This window comes from Polyodon spathula, chromosome 8 (genome assembly GCF_017654505.1).
Source record: "Polyodon spathula isolate WHYD16114869_AA chromosome 8, ASM1765450v1, whole genome shotgun sequence".
Lineage (NCBI taxonomy): Eukaryota > Metazoa > Chordata > Actinopteri > Acipenseriformes > Polyodontidae > Polyodon > Polyodon spathula.
In genome coordinates, this window is record NC_054541.1 from 19,787,642 (window position 1) to 19,811,301 (window position 23,660).

The 23,660-nt window shown below is 38.7% G+C and overlaps 1 protein-coding gene across 2 annotated transcripts in view; it reads left to right on the forward strand.

Annotated features, from left to right (window-relative positions):
* LOC121319559 (coiled-coil domain-containing protein 91-like) overlaps positions 1-23,660 on the forward strand; it is a 171,910-nt gene that overhangs the window by 51,729 nt on the left and 96,521 nt on the right. For both annotated transcript variants that reach the window (XM_041257129.1, XM_041257130.1), the window contains exons 4-6: positions 6,473-6,639; positions 7,197-7,397; positions 8,382-8,486. In XM_041257129.1, the coding sequence (XP_041113063.1) occupies positions 6,473-6,639; positions 7,197-7,397; positions 8,382-8,486 (473 nt within the window). The remainder of the gene's footprint in view (positions 1-6,472; positions 6,640-7,196; positions 7,398-8,381; positions 8,487-23,660) is intronic.

Sequence of the window (23,660 nt, forward strand, 5' to 3'; positions counted from 1 at the left end):
AGTACCACTTTATATGGTTAAGTTAATATGTGGTAGTCATTTTGGCTGACTTTAAAACATTCTGACTGAATTGTTCTGCTGTAACTAACGCATAGAACATCCTGTCCCTAAGGCATGGTATATTTCAAATCTTCAAGATTCCAATTTTATGACAGGAAAGACGTATAACAGCCTTATGGGGATTAAGAGGTACTTAATGTAATAGTAAATAGTTGTTGTATTCTTTTAATCTATAATACGAAACTCTACAGTTCTTTTAAAACTTTTTTTCCAAGTGAAATACACTGCAATTACAGTTTAACCTAAGGATATTACATTTTTGGCACCTCTCTATCGTAATAATAACCTCTCAGGTTTGTAGTTTTTCTGATACAGTACATCAATCTTTAATGTTTAAAAAATATTTTCTTGCCTCCCAATAGCATCACATCTTTCTTGTACCTTATCTTCTGTGAATTGATTGCTTAGTTTTATGTATATTATTTTATTTTTTACTACACTGTATTTGCATGATCTGGTCAATCAATTTGATGACCAAACTATGAACTCTATATTTTTTGCTGAAATGTTATATGAAATGCAGTAAATTGAATAAACAGGGAAATCGAAATCCACCGGATTTTATCAGCAGGTATGATGTCAAGAACGTTTCCTCAAGCCCTACTAAATTTTTCTCAAGGTGATCACTCATTTAGATGGAAGACATATTTTTCTGTTTGTTTCTATTAGGGTTAGGGTTAACCCATGCTGGGACTCCTGCTCTTTCTTATTTTCATAAATGATCTGGACAGAGGGTTAGTTAGCATACTTGTCAAATCTGCAGACAAAATGAAGCTGGGGGAATCCGTGGCCAACACCCCCGCTATGAAGCATAGTGAAAGCATTGGTAAAAACTTTTAAAGCCTTGAGAGGTATGATAAAGCATATAAAAAACAAATAATTTAAAAATGGCAAACCATAAATACTATGGTGATTGCAAACTGCAAAATTACTGTGCAAATGTATCGTGGGAAACTGTTACAAGGAAAATATCTTAAAAGTAATGTTAATAAATAAGGTGTTACTTATCAGTGACAAAAATATAGAATTAAAATACCAAATGGGTGGTAAAGAACTAGAACAGGCCTGTCATGAGAAAGACCTTGGTGGTGTAATAAACTTATCACTGTCACTAGACAGAGAGTGTAGTGAGGCAATTGAAAGGCAAACACAATGCTTGGTTATATAATGAAAACTAAAAATCAGGAGTTGTACCATAGTGAGACTGCACTAAGACTGCGTTCACTCCTGTCCCCTGCCTTACAAAAAGGACATTGTGGCTTTGGAAAGAGTCTAATATTGACCAGTGACGTTTTTAAAATAGACACTACAGAGACTAGGACTAGAGGACACATTGAAAATCGAGTGGAGACAGACTTAGGACAAAAAGTAGAGGCACTGTTTTAAATAAAAAAGTGGTGAATCTTTAGGAATGAGTTACTGAGTCCAGTTATTGCTGCTGAATCATTTGAATACTTTTAAAATCGACTGACGTGCAACTACAGCCCTGTAATAACCCTTAACTAATTGCTTACTGCACCTTTATGTATAAATTTCTACTGTGCCACCTACCGGGTTGTACTCGATTATCTCTCAGTTGCGAGGAGGGCAGAGAGCTGTGTAGACATGCCTTGGATGTATCCAGAGTAAGGCGGGTTAACTATTGGGCTAAATAATACAAGTGTCTGGCTCGGTGCCATGTATGTTATTGAATAGAACTGTGGAACTAGACTGTGTATGGTCTGAAACATTTGACTACTAAAATAAATGTTCACTGTGCACATCCCACAATCCGTGGCTGGCCTAGATTAACATCAAATCAGCCTGCTCATCATTGCAAATCGGACAAGCATAGATGGGCCAAATGGCCTCCCGTTGTTCATGACTTTTCTTATGTTCACTTGATAGTTACTGTGGGCCAATATCTTCTTTTAAACTAAATCTAATGCATTTCCCCACATAACTACAATTGCTGTAAAAGCTAGCTGTAAAGATAGAGACGAAAATAATTACCTTGCACTTTTAGTATTACCAAGAATATGCTTTGTTCTTTCTATTTCCCTGTTTATTTTTGGCTTCAACTTCTAACACTGTGATTAATGAGTGAACAGGAAAATCCTTCATAATAATAATTTGCTACTGAAATATGCCCTTAGCTATCGCTGCTTTGAAAGCCTCCTTGGTGCAAGCCAGTGGAAGCATGTAGGGAATTAACTTTACGACCCAGGGAAGTATTCATCGTAGCCAGTTTCCATTTTATTATTTCAAGACCTTTTTAATAACAGGTTGCTGCTATTTCTACGTTAGTATTGTGGGAAACATTTATTTCATTTTGGTTTTGCTATAGTAAATTCACTGTTTCCTTTTTGATTTAGGTCTTATCTGTCAGGGAATTTTTTAACTGTTGGTAAAAGAAACCTAATTTAGTTTTCTTAACTAGGCAATTTGACACAAAATAATCACTAATCATATTTTATGAATTTTCCCCTGTGGACCAAATCAATTTTCAAAAAAATGAATTATTTGTTTAAGAGGGACCCCATTTGAGATTTGCTGCACATCTCATTTTCCAGGGTAGTGCTTCTCACACGCTCGCAGTAAGAGGAATGATAACACCGTGTAACAATTTTATTTATTTTTTGTTCCTGGGTAGTAAGTGTTATTTCCTAATTGCTTATGCCTCAAAAGTATAGAAAATGGCTATTATTCCCCACAAACTTTGCTTTTGTGACCAGAACAGGTAAATTTCAAAATATCACTATTTCCAATGAGAAAACGGGCGAATTTGTGCCTTCGTTTACATAAAGTGAGAAAAAAACAACATATGAATCCAAATTAACATGTATTTATACTAAAGTAATACAAAAATGACTACAAAAGATTTAGAAGTGAGTAGTTTTTCAAGATTTACGATTATACTGTAAATTTACAGTATAATCGTAAATCTCGAAAAACTACTCACTTCTAAATCTTAAGACTTGTTTAAAGTCTTTTGTGAATGGAAATGTACTGAGTAGATAAAAAGTTTCCTTTATTGCTGTATTCAGAAGTTGGGCCATCACTCCATACATGCAGTATAGTAACCCCACTCTCCTTTAGTCACTGTAAAACTGGTTTTAGATGTGCCCATACAGGCATGGAGATATTGTGGCAAACGCTTGATGCTTTATGGACTCTTCGTCTTCATTAGGAGAAGTCTGGCCAATGTAGGCTACACCGTCATGAATGGCAACTTGTTTCTGTTGCCTCCAAAATAGATTCAGCATCTCTATTAAACAAGACTGGCTAATTGAAGGGAAACAAAAAGGAAAGCGCTATGAGAAATCGCAATGTAAACCCATACTATGGCAATAGTAGTTACAAAATGGATTGAAAGGGTTGTGGTCTAATGTAAAAGCATGTTCAGCGGGTAAATGTACTAAAAAATGTCTCATTCAAATGCATTGTCATCTTTGTGTTGCAATATGTACCATTTCTTGAATTTGGTGTATAGTTGCACCTTTACTTCCTGAGACGGATAGTGAAATCTAGGATATGGCCTGCTTGTGTCCCACCATTCTAAGATCTGAGTGGGGAAATCACAGTCAGGATTTACAACCTTTAAAACATAAGAACATAAGAAAGTTTACAAACGAGAGGAGGCCATTCGGCCCATCTTGCTCGTTTGGTTGTTAGTATCTTATTGATCCCAAAATCTCATCAAGCAGCTTCTTGAAGGATCCCAGGGTGTCAGCTTCAACAACATTACTGGGGAGTTGCTGCAGTCAGTCATCACATTCGTCAGCAGCACTAGCTAGTCCTGATACACAGCAATTTAATTAAAAACTACTATTCTTAACAAAAACAAAAGTATACTGCTCACTGCCAGTATAAGTTCTCTGTCTGAAAACTGAGCTGTCTTTTGAGGGAAGAAAATGCCAATGTTTCCAAACACACTTCAGCCAGGCTTCTGCCATTTACCTTCTGCTTCTGTGTTTCCTAACTCTGCTTTAAGAGCAAATCCCTGAAGTGAAGGTTTCAGCATCACCTCATAAATTCTGAGTCCTGGGCCTTCCTTCTTGGGTCAAGGTATTTTATTTTCTTAAATGCAGTTATCCTGACTTGTGGCATCTGGGGAGCAGCAAGAACTTATGACGTGTTGTCAGGATTTTAAGTGTATATTAACAGGTGTGTCATCAAAAAACAATATTTTGTGTGGGCGTTTAGTAAGTTGGTGGGACCTTTAACAGAAGAGAACCTTTACTGAGATTGTGTTTTGAGAACAATAATGGAAAAGGATAATTTTATATACCTGCTGGGTTATCTTTAGGTGAAGTGTTGTTCCATAAAACCCAGAAGTCATATGTATAGTCATATATTACTCTATCAAGTTGTTTGTTTCTCAGTTAAATTAACATGGAATTGTACCGTAATAAATTAGTTACAGTACTTCCTGTTCCCAGCTATATGTACCATACAAGACTTTCCATTGGCGCCCACAGCCGTATGAACGTTACTCACTGTGTGTACCATTGGTTTGCAAAATTGGGCGTCATAGGTGTGGACTCGCATATAATCTTGTGCGATTGGTTGAAAAGAAACATATAATTTAAGCTTACAGGATTGTACTGTTTATTTAGTGGTAATAATGAGCAAACAGAAGCAGATACGTTTGGTTGAAGCTTGAAAAAGAGCAAAAATCTTTCTTCTGATGTCCCAGAATGTTGGAGGGAAAAAAATCAGTAAAAGCGCCAAGCTGTCTGTTTCTGACAATAACGGTGATGGAGTTTTAAGTGCCGAAAATATGTTGGCAGCATTGGCTGTTAGTCCTGCATGATCAAAATTGTGCTGCTCTTCCAGGATTGAGCATGGTACACAGTTATACAAGTTGTATTTTCATTTTATTAGTGTCTTATATTAAAATGAAAAATACATTTTCTATCATTAACACATAATTGTCAAGTTGTGGTGGTGGTGGTGGTGGTGGTGTTGTTGTTGTTGTTGTTGTTGTTGTTATTGTTGTTATTGATGTTTTATTTAAACTGCCTGTTTGGTCACAACATGCAAGATTAAAAACAAATAATAATACGTTTATGTTTATAGTCCCTGCATAGGGGGTGAGTAGTAATAAATTGGTTGTGAGAGTATGATTAATAATGGAACCAGCATAACAGTGTTGTGAGAGAGTTTTTTCCCTGGTTTAAGTCTGTATTTCAAATAGGTTTTATTTGTACCTTTTATTGTTGTTGTGGACTGTTTGGTTGCAGTCAGTGTAGTTGCTGTTCTGTCTTGATGGCAGGGCATAGTGTTTATTCATTTTTAGAAAGGGAAACAGGGATGCAATTTGATTTGCAGTTTTCTAATGTGACAGTTTAGGTGCTGGATGCACAGTGCAAGGAAGAACAAAAATGCAGCACTCTGATAGGCTGAAACATTTTACAGCATGTTGATGCAGAGTCGTTATCGGCATGAGATGGGATGTCGGTGTGGTTCAGTTTCGCTTACCATGTGAAAGATTTCTGGGGGCGCCCCTGGCCACATCCCCAGGGTAACTCGTTTAGACACACAGTCTACTAACAGGTTTCAGTCAAGTGTTCAAGGCACAACAAAACTTACCTGGAGAGATTACTTTTATTAAAGGAACATTGCAGTTTTCATTGAAAGTAACTTAATGTCCTGGTTTCACAGAGATTGAACTCTGTTTAATGGATAAATAAATCTAGAATGCAATACTCAAAGAGGACTGGCTTTGCCTGGTCATCAAAATGTAGTGTTTATAAAGGGCTATGACAGACTGCACAGAGCGATATGGATATGCTGGCAGACATTGTTGAATTGGGGATTGATGTGTTTTCTGGATGGATTTTGTTAGAATAATAAAAACTAATTGTATAATCTTCTAAAACTATAAGGGCCTAGTAGCTTTGGAGATTACATTTTTACCAGATTAAGCACTGTTTTCCCTATAAGGACCTCTGAAGAAACAGGCACTGGTTTTCTTTTAGGTGTGAAGAGCTGTCAGTCAACATGGTCTGCTACTAACCGGAAATCGCCTCCTTTTTATACACACTTACACATAATAACATTTTACGAACAAGAGGTCATTTGGCCCATCTAAGCCTGTCTGGTTCCTAGTAGCTGATTGATCTCAAAACTTTGGGTCTTAAGGGATCCAAGTGATTCTGCGTGAACATTCTCTGTGTGATCAAGTGTCCCTCTGTCCTAAGTCTATCTCCACTTAATTACCAATTGTGTCCTCTCGTCATGGTTTTTGTAGTGTGCACAAGGATTCCCTGATGGCCTCAGCCATCACAAGGCTGTAGAAAGCTACTTGAGATTTCCATCAAAATGAAATCAGCCAAATAACAGTAACAGTAAAACACTAGCTCCATCTTGCAACACATTTCTACTTACCATTGACTAGTCATTTGTCCTGTCTGTTATACCTCTGAAGTTCCAGGGATGACACTGACACAGAGCTCCCCTCCAGAAATCCTCATGGACAACAGTGCTTCCTCTGCTCTAAGCCTCCCCACCGAACCTTTCCCCTACCAGGCTGACATACCTGACCCAGCTCCTGTATCTGTTCCTTCCACCGTACTTTCAGCAGTACAGCAACAGGTGAGCTTGTTCTCAGTACCAGTGTTTTCATTGGTCATTGATTTTGTTATGATTATTATTATAGGTGAATATAGCCACATATTTAAAGTAGATATAGTAGAACTGCTTGTCCGACTGTGGAAGTTCTTGAGAATTTCAGAATCTAGATACTGGAGATCTGGTGTCTGATTGGTTGGGGCAGTGCACATGGCATATTTTTGGGTCAGTTTTCTGCCTTCAAAGGTTGTGTGTTTCTTTTGCAAGAAAATAATTATTTATTTAGGCTTTGTCTGTGAAATTTTGTAAAATATTCATTACCTTCTAATACTTTTTTTTTTTTTTTTTTTTTTTTTTTTTTTACCACTTATGAAGGGTTAAATAAAGACTGCAAATTGTTCAAATTGTGCTATATTGTGTGGTCATTTTGTCATTGTCACGAAAGGCTAAACTGACAATAATTTTACCCATGACTTAAGCTAGCTTTAAACCCAGGTGAAGGGAAAGGATAGGGCATTAACTCTCTGTTATCTCACCTCCAATTATCCCAATATTGGAATTGTCCTTTTATTTATATTTAGGTGCTGCTCCAGCTTTCTCTGGATAATCCATCAGGCTCTCCACCGGCATTGCCAGAAGAAGCCAAGAAGGCACCTGTTTCTCTAGAAGTAAATCTAGCATCATCGACAGTGAAGGAATCCGAAATTCAGCTCCAACAAGCACGAGCCAGCTTGGAGGCTAAACTTTCAGCTGCCGAAGAGGAAAAGGTTCGAATTAAAAGTGTGAGTGTAATTATTAAGGAAATATTTGTGAGAGGAAAAGCAAAACTGCAGAAAAATGTTTTCTGTACTGAGGAGTAAAAACAGCAGCTGCAATATTAATAGCCATCAATAGACTGGTGCAATTACATAAAAAATCAGAAACGCAAAGAGTTTTAACCCTTTGCAGTCCATTTATTCAGCTCTTGTCAGGTGTGTCAGGTCAAATTTATTTTCACACACACTGTTGAATTTTTTTTAAAACAGGTGTAAAAGACTCTGCATATCAACAGGACACTCAGTACTGCATCTCCAGCCCCACCCCTTGTTCGCTGTATTTATCACATAACTCTTCATAGTCATGCATACTGGTAAATCATCTCCTGATCACTTGTTTTATAACCAACCTCCTCAATAATGCGATCCAAGTCATTATTTTATTACTATAACATCTCAAAAAGCTCTGCAACTGTCTGTGATATTCTTTGAGCGCTGGATGCTGAAGCAGCTATCTTCTTTGTTTGTGTCCGTGTTATCTCTGTGGTGCAGGGGCTGTAATGCTCAGATCCGCCCTTTTTTTTTTCCCCTGGCTTCTCTTGGCTCCTATCGGTCTCGGTCTCAGTCGGCCATTGAAAGGTTTTCTCGACTAGAGACCTGTGCTTAAGTAAAGGGAAAATTGTAATGTCAGACCTGGTCCGACATTGGACCGCAAAGGGTTCAAGTTTGTTGCACAGTTTTATTTCTGAGTAACAAAATAGTTGAGTAAATAATTCCATAAATCTTGTTTTGCACTTCCATAATCTATCTCCCAGGACACTGGACACACTTCCTCACTGAGAAAAGCAAGCATATGGAATGGGCTACCTAGTCATGTTGTTGAAGCAGAATCACATGGACCTTTTAAGACTCAAAGTGAAGAATCAGCTACTGGTAACTGGATGAGCTTAGATGTGCGAATAGCCTTTGTTCTTGTTCGTAAAAGCAGCTCTCTCTCTTTGATGTTTGCAGGATTTGGAGGAGCTGATGGAGAAGCATTCAAGGTTAGAAAATGATTTCCTGAAAGAAAAGGAGGATGAAGCAGAGTCTTACAGAGTCCGCTACACACAGCTGCAGGTAAGCTAGACTATAGCAGAGTGATTGGATGCAAATAGGAGCGTGAGTTTATGTGATGGAAGTACCCCTATATACAGGACTATTTCAGAAAAGATTAGCACATTTTAAGAAGCAAAGGAATTCGGTTGCTAGGCTTTAATGTGATATTTTATAAATGTTACTGTCACAGCTGTCCAAGCTGGCAAGTAATAATGCAGCTCTACCTTAGCCCCTACACCTTGCATTTACACTTTCTGTCTTTATCTGTGCAGTCTCTGTAATGGTGGCTGCCAAGACTGGTAGCATTTTAAAATGCCCTATCCCGAATTTTTACATTTCTAGAAAATGGAAAGCATTTTTGGGTATCACTATATATATCCATGGTATTTAGTAAGAAATTGATCTTGAATGGGGTAAAACAGACAGCAAATAACCAACACTTGTGGGCTTTTGGAACTTACTCATATCAATGGTTTCTCAATTGTTCCCTAATCTTCAAAAGATAATGATACGTTGGTTTATTTCAGATGACTTTCTGTGGCCTGTGAGTCCCTCTCACTAAGTGCTATCTCCTTCTTTCCTTTCCTTTGTTGTGAAGGTATGGGGCTTGCCACAGCTGGTTAACCACACCTAACAGCAGAGCTGCATCGGGAATCACCGGGTGGGCAACGATGCCTGTGGTTGGTGAAGGAACCAACCTCGTCATGTATTAAAATCAGGCGCGGTAAAACAGCTTAAAACAGGGGGCACATCTGTTATCAAGCAAGAGTATAATGCAGATGCACTATGTGACCTGAAGTGGGTGTGTTGTCTGCCTGAAGGTAGTGGGTAGAAGTTGCTGGGAAACCTGCCTGTGTCAGAGGCTTTATTTAACATCCATTTGATTCACCTCAAAGTGTTGCTTGTGGTGAGCCAACCGCAACTGCTGGAATATTCTAATGCTATTTGCGAAGCCGGTTGGCATTCTCTGTAGTTCCTCTGTGTTATCCTGTTTTTAACAAAACAATCTTGTTATTTAATTTGATCTTTTACTTTGTACAATGTTTACTGCTTACAATTTCTCTTGTGTGTGATAGTGATAGTAATAGTATGAACAAGGGTGGATTTAATCTGTTTTACTGTGCCTGATTTTAATACATGACGAGGCTGGTTCCTTCACCCGCCACAGGCATCATTTTCCACCCAGTGATTCCCAATGCAGCTCTGCTGTTAGATGTGGTTAACCAGCTATGGCAAGCCCCATACCTTCACAACAAACGAAAATGAAAAGAGGAGATTAATAGGATCATTAACATTCAGCTTGGTGAATGTCAATGATCATATTAAACATGCAGTTTACAGTACTGTTAGTGTGAAACACTTCATTGTTATTAGTAGTGGTTGTTTCATTTTAATAGAATTTTTATCTAAGCAGCGGTCTTGAAAGTCTAAGAAAGGCCTCTGTTTTATTGACAAGGAAAAAACAGTACTCCCATTATAAGGTATACAGTGGAACACACATTGCACGCGATTTCTCACTTCCCCAAATACTAGAGTGACCAGATAGCAAGGGTGAAAAATTGGGACACTTTCAGTGGAGGGTGGGGGGGTTATAATATAAGCATTTATATAAATAAAATTTTAAAAAAAGAGCGTGTACATACCATGTACTATAGGTGGTATGCCCTCTAATTGTCAACACCAGCAGTCACATACATCTTGGATGACTTGGCCATGCGCATAACATCCTTTCTGCTGATGACATAACTGTAGAACTCCTTGCAGCTCATGTTGAAATTAAGTTTTACTTGCGTTTCTCACCTCACCAGCTCAATACTGCTTCGCTTCCTCGCGCAATCTTCAATTCACAGTCACAGGACTGATAGGAATGTTGGTGCTCTACTGTGTGATACACTTGGGTGGGCTCTGTAGCAACAACTTGGGTATCCAACATTTCATTAGGCTTGCTGAAGAAGTTTGAGACAAGGGTATTCTGTTTTGTAGTTTGGCAGTTTTGCACATCTTGCCCCCCTCTTCCAACCCCTCCACTGACCTCTCTGTCTCTATTTCTCTTGAATCTACCACCCTCTCTCCCTCCTCATCCACCAAGAACCTCAATGTCACCCTCAACCCCTCCCTGTCCTACTCTCAGCACATCTCTACTCTGGCACGCTCCATTCGCTTCTTCCTCAGCAACATACTCAGAATTAGACCCTTTCTCACCGACATGCCCTAAACCAGCAGAGTAAGCTATTGCAGTGCAAGACGGTACAGCAGCCACATATACGGAATTTCCGAACAAAAAAAAATCTAAATTTCACATTTTACTCCGGGGTTTGCAACGTTTACTCTAAAAGTCGGGACAAATGGTGTCCTGACAGTACCTCGATCGGGACGCCTGGCAAAGCCCCTAATATTGATCCTGATTTTCACCCTACCAAATACAGCGTTATTATGGAGGACCACTGATTTTATAACTTTAAAAGGATTAAAGGGCCCATACATATGCACAGTGTGCACAAAGCTTTGCTTCATTGCAGTAGAGCGGCGGTTCTCAAACTTCGCTGCGTTCTAGCAATAAAAATAACTACGCGACCCCACTGCCCTGTGTAGAATGGTTAGTATTAAAAAGTAAAGGCAATATCAACAAAATTAATATATAGCCATTTGTTATTTTTAATTAACAATGCAATCGCTAGATCTTTTATAGCCAACAGTAAAAACTTTTTAAAAAAATGCTTCCAGGTGGCTGCCACAGTTTACGCGATCGGACAGCTTCTTGACCCAGAGTTCAGTTTAGTCAATGAGAGGTAGATGTATCTCGTCCTTGAGTGGCATGTTAAGAATATTTAAGTGATCAAAAATATATGCCAGGTAAGCAAGCAGAGCAAGCCATTTAGCATCTACAAGCTTTTCAGGTTTTTATTTTTTTCTGCTGATCGTGTCCTTGTTGTCGGCAGTGCCGCTCGATTCCCCTTCATTACTCCCATTTCCAACACTTTTCTTCAGAAAAGTGTCAGTTTTTAGATATTTATGCAAAGCAACTTGTTTAACTCACTTCACAACAAAAATCACAGAGACTAGACTAAACACTATAGAAGTGCATTCCGCTGATTAGTTGACATACAAGTTGGTTGCTAGGTAACCAGTTCAGCAGGTTCAGACAAAGGCAGAGTGAAGGAGTCATTGGGAGTTAAAAATTGGAGTAAACAGTGCCAATAATAATAATAATAAACTAACACTAACATTACTTTTCATTAACACAGATTTACAGAGAGGGATAAAAGTATTTAAAATGCGGAAATGTATTTATGTGATTAGTTACAATACGTCCATGAGGTACCAGCACAGTCAGAGCTACGAATCTCCAGCTATTATCTTGATTTATAAAACTGAATGTTTGAATTAACATACAGATTTGTTGGTTGAAGGCATGAAGCTTAGTTTTGTGCCTCTAATCCAACTACAGCTGTATGACAATGCAACACAATCCATGCCCTGCCGTGTGTTATCCCTTACTTTACAAGCTGCTGTGTTGAGTGCACGTGAGCGCAACACACAAAAACTCCCTAGTAAAGAATACACACTCCAAAACTATATATGACAGAGAGTTTAGACCTTTTTTGGATATGTTCTCCATATATGCATTTTCTTCCCGCTTCTGTAGCTGAGTTTTTAAGGTCTCAAGTTTTGGGTTTGCAGTGGGATCTATAAACTATGCTGCCACTTCCTTTACGTAATTATGCAGTCTTTCCACGGACCACCTGAAGGGAGCCGGCAAACCACTGACATTAACCTATGACACCACCTAGCCCCCTCCTCCTACTTTTTCTGAAGAAGCGTCCTGTGATTGGGCATAGCTTGCTGGCCAGCGAGGCAGAACCTCTGTCATAAACAGCACGTGTCATAACCCTTGTGGTCAGTTTGTTGTCACCTACTGTGTTGTGAGGACCTCCACTACAGGAGCAACTTTCCTAGGCAGAGTGTCAAAGACCGTTTTTTTCTTTTTTTTTTTAATATTTACTATGGTTCATACAGATGTATCGCATTCGATCAGCCAAATTGCAATTTGTAAAGGAAAATTCAGACTGTTAATGTTACAAAACTGGTAACAAGCTACTTACAGGTACATGTCTCCTCTTTTTTCTGATCATTGTAGTGCCATCTTGTGAGTTAATTGAAGCAGGTTGAAAATGGAGATGCTGTTCTTTACAGCAGTGCCAGATGTAATTTTACTGTTTGCATCCAAAAACATTGACTGTAAATATAATTTACTTGAAGTACTTGTTGTTAACAAAAGAATAAATCTTACTTGTTTTTCACCTCCATTAAAAACAAAGGTCTCAAATGTGCAGTTTTGAAAGTACATATGTTATAGCACACATATATTTTAATTTTAAAACATAATGGCCCATATGCATGCAACTTAACAGCTCCTTTATCATGCTAGCAATGGTGTTTAACATGACAATATTTCACTTGTGACGTTAGAGACCAATTTTCTCATTAACATATTATATCTAATTCATTAACTGACCAGGCAGAGAATTGACCACGCGGAGAATTAGATGTGTCTAAATGGTAAAAACATGTACTCTGTGTTTAATTATGCAATAATACGGTAATTTAAGTATTTTGTTATTTGTAACACATATTTTTATATTGCATTGTTAACTCGTCTGAATGGGATATGCTACTTATTGGTTGAAAAACATAAAAATCAGGTTTGTAGCCTATTCATTGCTTTAAGCGGAGAAAATGGCAGGCTTGCGTGGTCTGTACATCAAGAGGAGGGAGATATCTTGGAAGATGGTCCTCCCAGAACAGTGAGAAGACCCCACAAATTTGACACTCTGGATTACTCTGATAATGTGATTTGTAGCAGGTTTCCACTTAATAGGAGCACAATTATTCACCCTTACAGAGAACTAGAACATGAACTGGAGAGTTACAAACTCTAAGAACTAGAGCATGAACTGAAGAATTACAAACTGAGATCTAGAACATGAACTGAAGAGTTACAAACTCTAAGAACTAGAACATGAACTGAAGAGTTACAAACTGAGAACTAGAACATGAACTGAAGAGTTACAAACTCTGAGAACTAGAACATGAACTGAAGAGTTACAAACTCTGAGAACTAGAACATGAACTGAAGAGTTACAAACTCTGAGAACTAGAGCATAAACTGAAGAGTTACAAACTCTGAGAACTAGAGCATAACCTGAAGAGTTACAAACTGAAAACTAGAACATGAACTGAAGAGTTACAAATTATAAGAACTAGAGCATGAACTGAAGAGTTACAGACTAAGAACTAGAACATGAACTGAAGAGTTAAAACCTTAAAAAGGTCTCCCCACAGTGGCAAAGCAAGGTTCTAATGATAACATTTATTTCTTAAAGTGTATGCATTATTAAAAGAATGGTGGAGATTAAGAAAAGATGGAACAATATTCCACACATGAAAGAAAGTCTCATATACAATGAGGGCTCATCCTCCACTGTTATTTAAATGTACAGTTCACAGTCTTTGTAGATACTGGCAGATTCACCTCAAAAAGAATAGCAGGATGATCAGAAATAGTAAAATCAAGGGTTTTAACATTCTTAACAGCTAAAGATTAAGACGGCGAGAGATTACCAGATCTAAAGTAAGGCCATGATTATGCGTAGGACCTTTGACATGCAGGATGTAATCCAAGGAATACAGTAGGATCAGAAAGTTGCCCAATAAAAGCTTCCTATCATGTTTGACTGTCAGTATATATTGACGCACAAAAAAACGCAACATTTAGGTCTAATGGATTTAATCAAATATTTTGAACATCGATATCAAACAAAATCACGTAAAATGTGAACAAAAATATAGATCAAAGAACCATGAGAGGTTTTCAGTATGAAACATGACACACTATCAAAATGAGAACATTTTCAACGCGGGTATGACCTCCCTGAGTATTAATACAATCTTGGCAGCGTTGATGCATAGACCTGATCAGCCTCTGGATAGTCTGCTGTGGGATGTTCCGCCACTCTTCCTGTGCAGTTGCAGCCAGCTGGCGAAGGTTAGCTGGTCATGTTTGTCATGGACTGTTTAATGTTAATGAAAACAGTAGCAAGTCCACCTCCACACCCAGTAGAGCGAGCTTTCTGGAAAAAAGAATAGTTAGGTGGAGAAGCCTCAATCAGGGAAACATTGTCATTCGGTCCAAGCCAAGCCTCATTAGACAGAGACCTAACATTAAATAAACCTAGGCATAAATTGTGTTTACTCAGCGGTTAGTGGGAATGGCAGGATACTTTAACCTGAATTTAACATGCCTCTTTAGATTCCTTCCCCTCCCCAGTCAAATACCTTGCTAGGTGGTGTTTGATGTTATCAGCTAGCCTGCTTGCCCCTGACCTATGTAGGTGCAGTCCATCTTGCCTACAATATCTGTTTCTTTTCCAAAAGCAATCACAGTTGTTTGTAAATCCCAGCCTTTCTTGCACACACCAACCAACCAGCCAAGTATTTAAGGCCCAAATTCTACTGAATACTTCATCCCCACCACCAGCAGGTAGTAGATCTGAGAGAGTAACTTTTTCAGCTGTCTTGTTAATGATTTAAAATCTTCTTTAACCCTTTGCAGTCCTATGTCGGACCAGGTCCGCCATTACAATTTTCCCTTTCCCGTCCAATGTCAGACCCTGTCTGACATCATCAAAAGATGTAAAGTACAGGTCGCTAGTTATTTTTTCTCAAGAAAGTGAGACCAATAGGAGCCCAATGAAACTGAAAAAAAAGGGTGTATCTCATAGCCCCAGAGATAGCACAGACATAACAAAGGTGGTAGCTGCTTCTGCATCCAGCGCAAAGAATATCACAGACATTTGCAGAGCTTTTTGGAGACACAGTACATGTATCTGTAGATGTGGCTGTAGATACAGTACTGAGTGTGCACTATGCCTTTTAAACCTGTTTTACTCTGAAATAAAAAAATTAAAAACAGCATGTGTAAAATAAACAGTGCGTGTGAAAATAAATTGAACCTGACGTGCCTGACAAGTGCTGAATAAATGGACTGGGTTAAGAATCTCAGATTTTCAGTTTCGTATGTCATTTATACCAGCATGTACAATGACCGCAAGTTGTTTTTTGTGATTTAACCCTTTGCAGTCCATTTATTCACTGCTTGTCAGACGCATCAGGTCCAATTTATTTTCACATGCGCTGTTTATTTTACACACGCTGTTTTAATTTTTTTTTTTCAGAGTAAAACAGGTTTTAAAGGCATTGAATCGCAAAAGGACACTCAGTACTGCATCTCCAGCCAAGCCCCACCCCTTGTTCGTTGTATTTTTCACATACCTCTTTATAGACGTGCATACTGATAAATCATCTTCTCATCACTCATTTTATCACCAAACTCCTCAATAATGCGATCCAAATCATTATTTTAATACTGTAACATCTCAAAATGTCCGTGATATTCTTTAAGCACATGGGGCTATGAGATACGCCCTTCTTTTGGGGGGGGTGGGGGGGTGGGTGGGTGTCTCACTCAGCCATTGAAAGGTTGTCTTGTTTTTTTCCAGAGAAAAAAACGACTAGAGACCTGTGCTTTACGTCTTTTTGATGATATCGAACTTGAAAGGGAAAAATGTAATGTCGGACCTGGTCAGACATAGGACCGCATAATAATCTGTGCACTCTTGATTCATTATCCTTTACTTTTGCTCCAGTGAGGCGGGTAACAACCCTATTTACAGGACCTTTACTAAACTAAAATCACTGTCGACATTGTGTATAATTGAATCACCTACTAACAACGCCTCACCCCAGTTTTCATCCAGCACAGGGTTGCCATTGCTCAGTGCTTGGAATCTATTAGCTAGATCAGTCTCTTCTCTATGTTGACTGCTCTGTGTCATCCTCCTACTTTTTCTAACAGTTACCCAGTCCCCACTCACCTCCTGCCTTTCATCCATATTTACCTTCTCAGGTCCATCTACACATACAGTTCCACTATCATGCTGTGGCACTGAAACATCACAGGCAGGTGCATTTATAAAGTTAAAATCAGAGTCATTTTCAGCCTCACCTTCAGTATCCAAAGCTAACCATGTTATTAATTTTGTTAAAACTATTTTCAGTTAACTGCTCGTTTTTGTTTATGCTTCTGAGTATTCCAATTTGTTCATCAAAGCATGCGTTTCAGAACCCATAATGTATCAAAGGCAATAAATAAAATAGGGTGTATAATAATTTAACAAGGAAGAGCAAGGTGAGAAAAATGGTAAAAACTGAATAAAAACAAAAGGTAAACTTATAGCATAGGTTACAAGTGACTTACCCCTGTTCTGGACCCAAACACAGTTCCACTCAACCAACAGCAGCCTCTCATGGGCTAGCTAGGACAAATACAGATAACGAGCAGCAGCCTATCACAGGCTAGCTAGGACAAATACAGATAACCAGTAGCAGCCTCGCACAGGCTAGCTAGGACAAATACAGATAACCAGCAGCAGCCTATCACAGGCGAGCTAGGACAAATACAGATAACCAGCAGCAGCCTCGCACAGGCTAGCTAGGACAAATACAGATAACCAGCAGCAGCCTCACAGAGGCTAGCTAGGACAAATACAGATAACCAGCAGCACCTCGCACAGGCTAGCTAGGACAAATACAGATAACCAGCAGCAGCCTACAGGCTAGCTAGACAAATACAGATAACCAGCAGCAGCCTCACACAGGCTAGCTAGGACAAATACAGATAACCAGCAGCAGCCTCTCACAGGCTAGCTAGGACAAATACAGATAACCAGCAGCAGCCTCTCACAGGCTAGCTAGGACAAATACAGATAACCAGCAGCAGCCTCTCACAGGCTAGCTAGGACAAATACAGATAACCAGCAGCAGCCTCTCACAGGCTAGCTAGGACAAATACAGATAACCAGCAGCAGCCTCTCACAGGCTAGCTAGGACAAATACAGATAACCAGCAGCAGCCTCTCACAGGCTAGCTAGGACAAATACAGATAACCAGCAGCAGCCTCGCACAGGCTAGCTAGGACAAATACATATAACCAGCAGCAGCCTCTCACAGGTCCGTAGGACTGGTGGAGGTCTCAGAACAGCTGTTTTCCAGACAATTAGCGCAGTATCTGCACCACTCTGGGCTAATTCCCAGGGCAATCAAAAAGGAATGAAGCCACTCCCTACCAGATTAAGTACCAATAATGTTAAACAAGCAACTCAAAATATTTAAGCACTATTAATAAGCTTGGTAAAATGAACTTGCCAATCACTAATAACACCTCAGTAAATCTTCAGTAAATCACAGATCAAGTGACCTCTGCCTGTACTGGACTCTAGCTCAGATCTGCTTAAAAAACTATATTGTTTTGCAACATCTTTTTGTAGTGTCTTTGATTACATGATGTTAAAAAAGATCTACATTATGTTCATACATTTTTTTTAAGTGATGTCTCAATCTTAAAATTCTATATGATGCAAAACTTTTGGCTATAGCTGTATATTGAAAAATACATATATGTGTCAAACGGGATTATATTCTTGTTTTTCTGTTCTTTAAGGTTGGCAGAGTTTTCTAATCCAATTTCACTATGAAACCGAGTAGTACTGAGTGCAGGATTTTTCAATCTAGCTATATTTATTTATTTTAGTTTAAAAGAAGCTTTTTGTATGGTAAGGTGCACTGTATGAGAGACAGATTTGAGATGTATTATTATTGTATTTGAATGAATTGTGCAGTTATTTGCAAACCGAGCGACTACAGTAACAAATTAAAACATTATTTCCGCCATTTAATTGTATTGTAATGTAACTGCAGTGCTGCTTTCTGTGCCATTTGTAATTCAAACGAAAGTTAACCGCAGGTTGCTGACGCTCCAGAAAGCTATACTTCCTTGTGCGCTGGAAAGGAAACGTATGCTAACATTAAAGTATCCTTTTTTTTCTCAACAAAAAGTAAAATATCATGAACTGTGACAAAAATTGCATTCCTGATGATTACAGTTCTTTCACTCGCATCCAGCACCTTTCCAAACTGGACATTTGAGACCTTAAAATGAATGGATGTGAACAGTAGGTGTACTTTAAATCTGTGGCACTGTGGTTACCAATGTAATGAATTTTGTGTGAGACACGTCACATTAAGTATTTAAACTCAATACAACAGGCCTGAGTTTTAAGGCTTACAGTTCTTTGTTGTCTGCTTGAATAAAAATGTGTTTTCCTGATTTTACACAGTTCAAACGACAAAATTCTTGGAAGAAAATATGAGTAAAGGGAAATGACTTATGGCAGTGAGTGAAGCTGATTAATGAACCATGAATATCTTCACAGCAACAAACATTAATACTGTTGAGCAGCTGTATTGAATTGCAATCAGCCCTTTTTGGTGAAGTCGGGGGCCAGTTTTTTTCTCCTTGACTCCACATTTTTGTTGCGCAGTTTGAAGGCATCGGTAGAAAGAAGAATAAAACTTGAAATAGCAAATGCATTAAAAATACAAAATGACAGCCAAACTTTGGAATGCTGTTAATAATATTGAGCATCACTGGTGGCATGAAGCAGCGCAACTATCTGTTGCTATTAAAGTAGTGAGTTCAGCTGTAATAGTTAAAATACCTCCATTGTCTAACTGATATATGTTGATGGCAAGACTCTTTTCATTAGATCAGTGGTACTCACTCATTCAGACATGGACAACTCTGGTCCTGGCGGGCCATTCAGATATAGTGGTTAATGACTTTAGGATCTGGGTAAAGGATTAATTGGTTCAATAAAACAATGAAGAACATGGTTGGAACAGAAACCTGACCATGCAAGGCCTCCTTCACTTGTAGCTCCTTAAATCTATTCTATTCTAGGACAATGTTCCAACTAGGGGAGCTGTCTTTTTGGCGCATCACATTTTTTAAATGCATTTTTCTCCACTGATTTGGCAGCTAGGCACCTGTGTGTTTTTTTTTGTTTGTTTTTTACTTTTTATATATATATATTAAACATCTCAAACCATCAGTAGACCCAGGGTTGCAGAAACTTATGGAGATATACTGTAATACGTTATACCTAGAACTACCACAGCAGTCATTTTGACTGTCATAGTAAAAACAGTGGGTTTGGCGTAGTGCTGCTGAACTTGAGAGCTTTGCGCTTGTTTTGAATAGCTACATGAGACATTTTCAGACGTGATTTATCCATCAACAGCTGTAAAAATACTTATTTTCGAGTTAAAATGAATAGACCAATACAACGCAGGACTGCACAGCAAGTCTTAGGCTTGCTGAATAGTAGTGTACCAAAACAGCTACTGCAAGACTGGAGATGAAAATTACCATTGAGTAGCTAACAGAGTCGAACATAGATACAAAATAAAAGGGTAAACAGAAAACACTTGTATGAAACAGTCAAACAAACAAATCTCAGTCACTATTCTCTTTTGCTTCAGAGTGTCGTAAGCTCCCGCTGCATGTCAAAACGTCGTCTCTGAGCTGCTAAAACCACTCTGTTTTATAGCCTAGCATTTGCAATCATAAGTCCCCTTCCAACACCACCCCCAAGTCACTTGTTAGTGCTCATGTTGTAACAGGTTTCCCTCACGTGTAACAAGCAGGCTGCAAAAACGGAGTCGCAGACCATATCCTAAAGGAAAACAAACAATAACATCAAAACATCTGATTTACCAAGAAATTATGAGAAAATACAAGTGAGGAAATCAGAATTAAAGGTAAGCACTATGTTTGGTATGTTAAAATAAACACACTGCTTTGACTACATTTAACACAGAACAGTTTTGTAGTGTGCAGTGCTGCAGTAGTTTTATATGCATTTTCAGCTCTTTCAGCTCAGCAGAGCACTAAAGATATTTACGTTCCAGAAATGTCTGGACCTGATGTCTGGACAAGCTTTTGCTCTGGGCACACGAGAACCTCCTCTCATGGGTGACAACAGCTGCATGTGAGCTGTCTGGGGCTTTCTAATAGGGTTATTTAAACCCTGCACAGGACGAAAAGTTGGAGACAGTCTGAACAATTTTTTTGTCTACTATGGGGCTAAGTCCCATTCCTGCCCATTGCACCAGGGGCTCTACCCATTTCACCAGGGGCATGAGAACTTTGTGGGCTTTATTCCAGGATGCATCTGTCAAGGCCATATGCTGCGAGACAGTGTGGGCTACTCCATATACTTTCACTAGGTTTTACAGGCTGAATGTCATGGATCCTCAAAACCCTGGTTTTGGAACTACTGTTAATTAGTGTTAATGGCTTCCCAGTCGACCTGTACAACACAGGGTTTCTCTCTCAATTTTTTCAGCCTAGCTACTTGTTACTGGGGTTCCGTATAGTAATGCTCAAGACAGCCTCTCTGCTTAGCCTTGTAGCATTCTACTTGTTCTGCAATCTTGACCTTGCAACGGCTTTCGTACACTCACCCATATAGCAATGGTTTCAAAGTCACTGCATCTATGATTGCAGCAGGCTTGAAGGAAGAATTAAGCTGAGATCTGTGAGTGCAGTTTATGCCCTCCGGGGCGGGCCATAACTGTGTCACAGGCTCGTTGAACAGCTTTGGTATAGCAATATTCAGGTTTCGTGTCTTTAGGAGGTAAATACCCCATACAGTAATTGTTACATTTCTATTTCAGGGAGCCAGGGTTATGATAACATTTTATTCCATTTAATGGATACCAACAATTTCAAATTCCTTGGAAAATACAAGTATTGGCACACCCCTAGTTCCAATCATGTCCTTATTTATTGAATTGAGAAGTCCGGTGTTTTGTTCCAAACAAGTATTTAAATGTGTTCTACTGCGTAATTAAGGACCTGATTAAAACAATGTCCTGGATTAGAGTGGACAGAGACACTTGTTGTTCCCAACTTGTACCCTTGAGATCCTTTCCAGCCCAGGACTTTGTTTCAACCTAGGCCTAAATTAGTTAAATGAAGCATAGCCAATTCAATTAAGTAATTTCGGATGTGGTTGGGAAAACATGTCTGTGCTGGAATAGATCTTGAGGACCAGATTATAAAGCCAACAGAAACACATATGTTAGTAGTTTCATGACAGAACATATTTGCAGACCCATATTGAAACATAAAGCACTATCCTCCGACATGAACTGGGACAGATACAGTGGTGCACCGGGGGGGGGGGGGGGGGGGCGCTGAGCAGGCGGTTTGCTGAGGGCCAATTTCAATTTTTTATTACCACATTAAATCAGCTGATCCCTATTGAGTCATTATTGTCTCTTAATTATGGTACAATCCAAAATGTGTTATTTGTAGTGCTGGGGCGAACACAGGATTTTCATGTTTCGGTATTCGCTTTTTTTTCATTCCTTGCCATTGCCATTTCTTCGCAGTAAACAGTGGCCATAGACACCTTTTTATAAAGTATTAACATGAGGTTTACTTGTGTTTTTTTGTAGCTGAACAAGCAAATAAAAACTTAAATTTAACTTTAAATACTTCAAATAAAACAAACGTGGAAATGGCGTTGTAAAGTGAAAGGGAAAAAAAAACTCACCATTCTGGTTCTCGTTTATTACATTCCACACAACAGAAAGTCGCAACAAAATATATAAAATATATGCAGTCTATAAAAAATAGATACAGAAATATTTGGTCTAATATTCAAATGATAAAAATATCCTTTAGTAACTTTCCTAATCTGATTCTCAAATATTTGATTAGTATCAAAGGTGAACCCAAACTCTTAATTTCTAGTTTAAGTTTTGATAAGGGACTGCAAGGGTCAAGCTCATGTAATCCCACATTTCCTTTTAGTAGTGCAGAACAACTAAATGGGTTGGTCGTGGGATTGGAAGACGCCCACTTAACCTTTGGGTGTCCTGAGCCATGGGAAATTGCTGCGGTGAGGGAAAAGTGATTGAGCATTCCAAAATGAGATAATCGGGGGTAAAATAATAATTAAAAGGGGTGTGATGTAAAGCCAGGAAATCTGTTACATTTGATGTGTATTTGTCCTAGACTTGGTGTGTTTTGGGCAGGGATTTGAGCAAATATTGATACAATAATGAACTCTAAGTTGATATGAACTCTGAGATGGTATGGCAACCTAGAATAATCATTCTAGGCAATACTTTATATGCAAGATTTGAATAATGTTTAAAAACAGTTAATAAGTGAGTTAATAAATGGGGTCAGTTTTATCCTCCAACATATGAGGAATGGAAAGATACTATATGAAATAGTGAAATGTGTTGGATTTCTGGGCTAGCACACTGGGAATTTAGAGGAATATTTTAATAAATGGGAGTTTAAGTAAAATATTATTAGAAATACATTGAAATATGGTTTGGCCTATTCAATGGGGTTTATTTTCTGTTATTGTTTCTATTTGATTTTTATGAGCACATACTATAACAGGCCAGGGCAAGGGTTAGGGTTGAATGCATAATTAAGAAAAATATTTATTTTTAAACAGATACATTAAATTGGAGAAACCAAATATATGAGGTATCTTGTACAGTGGTAGGCACAACCAGCTGTTAACCTTACGGAGCAACAACGCAAAGATGCTGCAGCTTTGCAAACCAGTTTTTTTTTTTTTTCATTCTGAAAATGCATTAAACAAACCAATAAGAAGGCCAATCTTGCATTTAGGAAAAATGAATACGAAAAGGACTGTGCTATCCCCACCTCTGCTGTTGCAGCAGCAGCAGCAGCAGCAGCAGCCACTACCCTTATCAGTGTACCTCTCAGGAGGTGTGTCTGTGTGTGTATGGGTGTGTGTGTGGATAGTCTTTAAGACATTTAGAAAAAGAAGACTCACGCTCGATTTTCCATCTATTTGAGGTTCATACCGTGATAATATATGTAATTTCAATTTGAAGAGCAGTCATACACGCAGGAATGCTTTCATTTTATTGGATAATCTTTAGGAACAGCCTGCAGATGTTGGGATTGAGGGGAATATTGGGAGCGTGTTAAGTATGTGTGTGTTGTCTGCTCTTCAGCGTGCGTATTGAGTTGCGTGTTAAGTGTGTGTGTGTGTGTGTGTGTGTGTTGTCTGCTCAGCAGCGTGTGTATTGAGCCTCATGTCATGGAATCCTTGTGGATGATTGGGTCTGTCACTTTGTTCTCTCTCTCTTTTATGAGTGTGTTGTCAGTTTGCCTGCGCATGTATGCAAAATGTGACAGTGACACATTTGCTGTTGAATAGTTTCAGCAGACTGCTG